At 31.2% G+C, this 6278-nt stretch overlaps 1 protein-coding gene across 1 annotated transcript; it reads left to right on the plus strand.

Moving 5' to 3' along the window:
- The first annotated feature begins 3294 nt into the window (after positions 1-3294).
- LOC120090036 (very-long-chain (3R)-3-hydroxyacyl-CoA dehydratase PASTICCINO 2A) lies at positions 3295-5681 on the plus strand. Its single transcript, XM_039047522.1, has 9 exons — positions 3295-3500; positions 3578-3689; positions 3824-3842; positions 3961-4049; positions 4152-4205; positions 4778-4848; positions 4942-5023; positions 5210-5306; positions 5405-5681. The coding sequence occupies exons 1-9, from the start codon at positions 3430-3432 to the stop codon at positions 5473-5475; spliced, it is 666 nt and encodes a 221-aa protein (XP_038903450.1). The 5' UTR covers positions 3295-3429; the 3' UTR covers positions 5476-5681.
- The last annotated feature ends 597 nt before the right edge of the window (positions 5682-6278 follow it).

The raw sequence follows: 6278 nt of genomic DNA on the forward strand, positions 1-6278 counted from the left end.
AATAATATTAATTATTGATAAGATAAATCTTTTTCTCTAATAACCAATTGAGTCGAAGGTTATTGGTGATTCATGGTAACCGTGAGATAAAAAAAAATTGTTTTCCCTAATTTTAGTAAGTTTTTTGTCAAAAATTGGATTTTGAGATTTTCTCTTGAAAAAAGAATCTCATGGAAAGTTGTCAAGTAAATACAATTTACTAAGCACAAACTTAACTAAGGTAAATGATCGTGTAGGTTATTTTGTTTAAGTGACATGACACGAACTAAAGACGATGAGACTAAGAACGAATCACTTATAGCTTTTTTGCTAAGAGCGATCCGTTTAGGCTTTTGCTAAACGATTAGGCATCGACCTATATGATAGGTTTCAACCATCTCTCACTTGCTCAATCGTTTACACGATTGTTGTATCCTCCATCTTCTGCCTCATACCAAGTCCACACAGAGCCCACCCCTCTGGATTCTCACACCGAGGATACCAAGGTAGCCTTCTTGGTGGTGTCATACTCAACTCGACACCATCGAGGTTCTGCGAAGGTCGTTTGTGCTGTTGAGGTGTTCGTGATTGAGGCAATTGCTGAGAACGAGTGTGTGGTGTTCGTGCTATGTAGCGGTCGTGTTGTTCAAGTGTTCGAGGTTGTTGTGTTCGAGCGTTCGTGAGCAAGGAGCATGGAGACGAGTCTACAAACGTGCATAGAGATTTCTCCTTGATTTCTTGTTGTATCATGCTGTAATTTCTGTAATGAATGCATAACCATTTGTTTCTGTTTACGACTGTAATTTGTAATGTTCATACATGATTGTAATTTGGAATGATCTTTTCTGCTGCTCATGGAAATCTCCGTGTTCAATTTCCTTCAATTTGATAAATGAAATAGTCAATTTTAACAGTAAACGGTTGTTATAAAAAAAAAAGTGACTATTTTCGTGATCCAATCTATATGCAAATTCATTGCATAGGACACCCCACTCACATGTTTCAACATGAATGATCTGTGGACCACATCGTTTGTAGCACTTTACAACTTCTTGTAACAACTACAGAGTGGATCGCAACCAATAGTGTTACCAGGATGAGATACCCAATTTCATCTATATACTTATTAGACCATTTAAGCTATATACTGTTAACTTGATCCTGTTTATGTCACTACACAAAGTTACAGTATTCAGACTATAGTCATATACATGTTTATTGGATTTTCATAATAAGATGCAAAATCAACAATTTATTATTTATTGATAAATAGAATGTTTAACACGAACTGCGAGTTCTAGGATATTCCCAACATTCTAGACATTCCACATACACTTTAGTTCGAGATTCAACTTTATTAATTAAATTTACTAAGTTGGCTATCAGTGATAGGCTTCTATAAGTGGATATTAATTGTGAAAAAAATCATCAAATATTAACCTATCAATGATAGAAAATATTAGTAGCTATTCCTGATAGACTTTCACTAGTGACTATCAACTTTGAAAGATTAACACTCAAAACTATCAGTGGGTTAATATTTGATGATTTTTTTTCACAATTAATATCCACTTATAGAAGCTATTCCTGATAGACTTTCACTAGTGACTATCAACTTTGAAAGATTAACACTCAAAGCTATCAGTGACTATTATTGAGAAACTTTTTTCATGATTATCAATAATAGACTTTTATCACTAATAGACTTCTACAACTTATATCTACCTAAATTCGATATCACTAATACATGAATATGACTGATATCTATCTAAGTTCTATCAGCAATATCACTAATAATAGTTATTATCAATACACAAATATACAAATATTTCAATTTGTGTCTTTTATTTTGGGTCAACATCATCTCTTAAAGTCTTATAAAAAATATTAGTCTGTTTGATATCGTTCACATTTCTCATTTTTTGAGAAATAAACTTGTTTAATAATTATTCTCGTTTCTTATTTCAAACTTTTAAGAAATGTTTCTAAAAATAGTGCAAACTTGTGGACTAAAAAAGTAGTTTCTTTCAAATCCGTTTTCATTTGCTATTTGTATGTAATGTTTCATTACAATAATCAAATTTGATGATTGACATGTTGGTGCTAAGTTACTTATGAATTTGATACTCTCAAGTCTTGAGTACAAATCTCAACCTCAAAATTCTTATGAGAAAAAAAGGAAGAAGCAAAATTTGAAATGTTATTTAAATTTGTGGTAGCATATCAATGTTAGGGTTTAACACTTTATGAGATTATTTTGGACTTTTCAATTTTTTATTTTTCGACTAGACCAATTTTTACCATCTCTGCAAAATTTAATAAACGGTTGTCATAAATACAAAAAATATATATATATATATGTATGTATGTATATAAGCAAGTGTTATTTAAGATGGAGGATGTGACGATGAGCGATGAAAAGCTTTAAAAGCATAATGAAGGAGGAAGAAGTTAGTTGGGGAGCTCACCTAAATCCTCCAACTTTTGGTACACAGCTCAGCTGCCTATCAGTTTAATAATTATCAGAAAATGAGACCAAAACTCATAATTTAATTTATTTTTTTTTATAATTAAATACGTCTTCAAATTATATATTATGTATTTGGTAGATTCCATATATTTCTTAAATTTTATTTTTAATGGACTATTGTAAATATTATAATTTTTTGCAAAGAAAATAAAGAAAGCCAAAAATTGTTTAAATGATGATTTAAAAATAATAATAAGAAGAAGAAATTTAATTACATTTGAGTTTAGAAATTAATTTCATATAATTAGAAGTGATTTTATATTGGTTTCAAAAGCGAATTTAGAAATTACTAAAAATGCAAGGAGAGTTATTAAGTAGGGTAATTATAATAGTTAATATCTTAGAGAATTGTAAATATAAAAAAAAATTATTAGTAGTAGATTGTATCGCTAATAGACTTCAAGAACTAGATCTAAAATTTATTATATTTGCAAATTCTTTTGTAGGTATATATAATCATATTTTGGATCTAATTGTTATATTTGCAATGACCCCTTTAAATAAACAAGATTTACTATTTATTGCAATTATATATAATTATGTATGCATGGTACTATTTCCATTAATTGATATTTTTACATTTTCAGAATTCGACATTGGCATGAAGGAGAAATCAATATTTTGGTTATATCATAAAAGATCCATTAAATACTCAAGTAATGTAAAGATAATATAAATGGTGAATATTTTAACTTGTTTTAAAATTTATTTTAAATTTTTATAATTTTTTATAATTTATACATAAGTATCATAAACATCAAAATTTTATGGATATTGTTTGACATTATTTACTTAAAAGGAAAAATACATAAACTAATTGTTTTTGGTAGTGTTGAAGTGCCTCTCATGTTTGCGTCTTCCCCATTTTTCTTCATATTAAGCTTCGCCAGATCCTGAATCTTCCTCTCATCTCCCCAACAATGGCAGGATTTTTGTCAACTCTTAGGCGTCTCTACCTCACCATTTACAACTGGACTCTCTTCTTCGGATGGTAGCTTCTTCCTCCTTCTCAATCTATTCTCTTTCGATCTATCATCTACTTCTCTCAACTCTTACTGGGTTTTTCAGGGTTCAGGTCTTCTATTTCTCTATCAAGCAATTGAAGGAATCTGGTCATCAACAAGTCTATAATGCCGTCGAACGCCCGCTTCAGTTTGCCCAAACTGCCGCTGTTTTAGAGGTATGCCCTCATCATTTCTGGGTTTTCCAAATATGAATGTCAGAATTGTTTTTCCAACTAGTTTATGAGTTGATTATCATGGAACACCTTAATTTGAAGTCTTTTAATTACTTCTCTCAATTTCTACTTCGCAGATTCTCCATGGCCTCGTTGGTGAGCAATTTTTTATTCGTTTTCACAAAATTTTGGACCTTTGGTGAAGAAGGTTTTTCTGCTCTATTTTTACCTTTAAGAGCCAAGTTGAATTGGGGTTTGGTTTTGGTTTAATTAGGTCTGGTGAGATCCCCTGTAACAGCAACATTACCACAAATAGGTTCAAGATTGTATGTGACTTGGGGCATCTTATGGAGTTTCCCTGAGGTTGCATCCCTTCCCCTCCCCCCAATTCCAATTAACCATAAAATTAGTGTTTATATTGTGATTTTAATTGATAATAAACTGTTTAGTGCTTGGTTATGGTAGGTGAGGAATCATATACTTGTTACCTCCTTGGTCATCAGCTGGTCTATCACAGAGGCAAGTACTTAAGACCCCATAGCTTGTCATCTTTCTTTGATTCCAAACATTATCTATTCACTTTTTCTTGTAGTACTTATTGGGTTCTTGCAACTTTGAGCATTAATCTGAGATACTGTTCACTATTTTTTCAAATAAATATTTGCATATCGTCTTTATGCGATTCAAATGGTGGATGATTTGTGATGTGTTTCCATTTTTAGGTATTTCGCTCATTGTTAGCTTGTTTTTTATTGTTAAGTGTGCCATTCATTGTGTATTTCGTGTCATAAGGCTTTATTAGATAGATGGTCATTTATTCAACTTAGAAGATTTGGAGTGAGTCCGACATGATTTGTAGAATAGTAAAAATTGCTTTTCTTAAAGTATTTATAGAAAGAGTCTAACTCTAAGGATACAAGTCTCGGAATATATCTCGAAATCAATCGAGCCATATAGTTTTCAAGAGGTACCATGGAGCAGAATAAAAAAAGTAGGGAATTTAACTTTTCTGGATAATTTCCATCTCTGGTTTGTCTTTTCCTCCAAAAGTTGAATGCCAAAATTAAAAGGAGAAGATGCTCTGCTCGCAGATTATCCGCTATGCATTTTACGGCATGAAGGAGGCGTTTGGTTTTGCACCTTCATGGCTTCTATGGCTAAGGTACTGACTCTCATATTAGGCAGCACAAGAGGTACAATTCATCGTGTTCTCCGCATCTGTGATATTAAAAATGTTTTCATTCATATCATGTAGGTATAGCACATTCCTATTGTTGTATGCAACTGGTATCAGTAGTGAAGTTGGTCTGATCTATCTGGCGCTTCCTTACATGAAGGTAAGAAATCCAATGTTATGTTATGCAACACAAGTTGACAACATAATTCACTAATATGAATTCAATCCCGAACAACTGAGCCCACCACGGGCATGCTGCCTTGAAGTATAGCGATAACGCACAGTTTCATCAAGAAGTTTGTCATCATCTCAATAGCAGAAAATGATTATTTTGAGTTGCTTTCAGGAATCTGGGAAGTACTCTTTTAGGATGCCAAACAAATGGAACTTCTCTTTCGATTACTTCTATGCAGCAATTCTTGTCCTTGCAATCTATGCACCAGGTTCGAGTGGTTCCGAGTTCTTGATTTGCTGTTGTTTTCTTGCTTCTGTTTGTTTTATTTACTTCCTATGATAACTATTAAAAATTTGTGTGCTGCAGGAAGTCCTCATATGTATAGATACATGCTTGTTCAGAGGTCAAAAGCTCTCTCAAAATCCAAAAAAGAGTAGAAAGAATGAAAGCTAATGTTATCCTATTCACTTCGTCTCAATTCAGTGTACCTTTTGAATATTTATCTCTGGTTTTTTTTCCCTCCTTTTTGGCATAATCTTTTTAAGGACTTTGGCCCACCAGTTTAGTTTGTAGTTGCAACGAACTATGATTTTAAAAAAAAAATTAAAATTAAAATTAAAATTAGATTTATAAACCACTCCCACTTATTTGTAGTCTTTCTGGGCGTTATTTGTCATTGCATCCAAAATATTATTTCCACCGATTTTTTTTTTATTATTTTGTTATCTATTTTTTAGAGTGTTTTAAAAAACCAAACTAAATTTTAAAAATTTAAAAATTAATTAGTAGTTTTTGTTTTTAAAATTTGACTAAAAGTTCAAGTGTATAGCTAAGAAAGATTTAAAATATAGTAAAGAAGTCGTGATAAAACAAGCCTACTTTCTTATTGTATGCTTTTAAAAAAGTTCAAAATTAAAAGGTTATCAAATCAGCCTATATTATTATATTTTTTTTTACTTATTAACATTTTAATGCAAAAACAAACTGATAGTGTCCTCCACCCTATATTTAACACCTTAGAAAACTGCATTAATAAGGTTGGTTTAAAGTCTTAGTCTTAGTTTATTCCCTAAACTTATTAAAAAAAAAAAAAAAAAAAAATTTTGGTCCCACGATGTTTATAATGTATATATTACTTCTTGAACTTTGAATAAAGAATCATTTTGTCCTTATATAATTTTACTAAAAAAAAATTGCTTATCTAATACTCGATTTAACTCGTGCAATTTGATTATTGTGT

This window comes from Benincasa hispida, chromosome 11, assembly GCF_009727055.1.
Source record: "Benincasa hispida cultivar B227 chromosome 11, ASM972705v1, whole genome shotgun sequence".
Classification (NCBI taxonomy): Eukaryota; Viridiplantae; Streptophyta; class Magnoliopsida; order Cucurbitales; family Cucurbitaceae; genus Benincasa; species Benincasa hispida.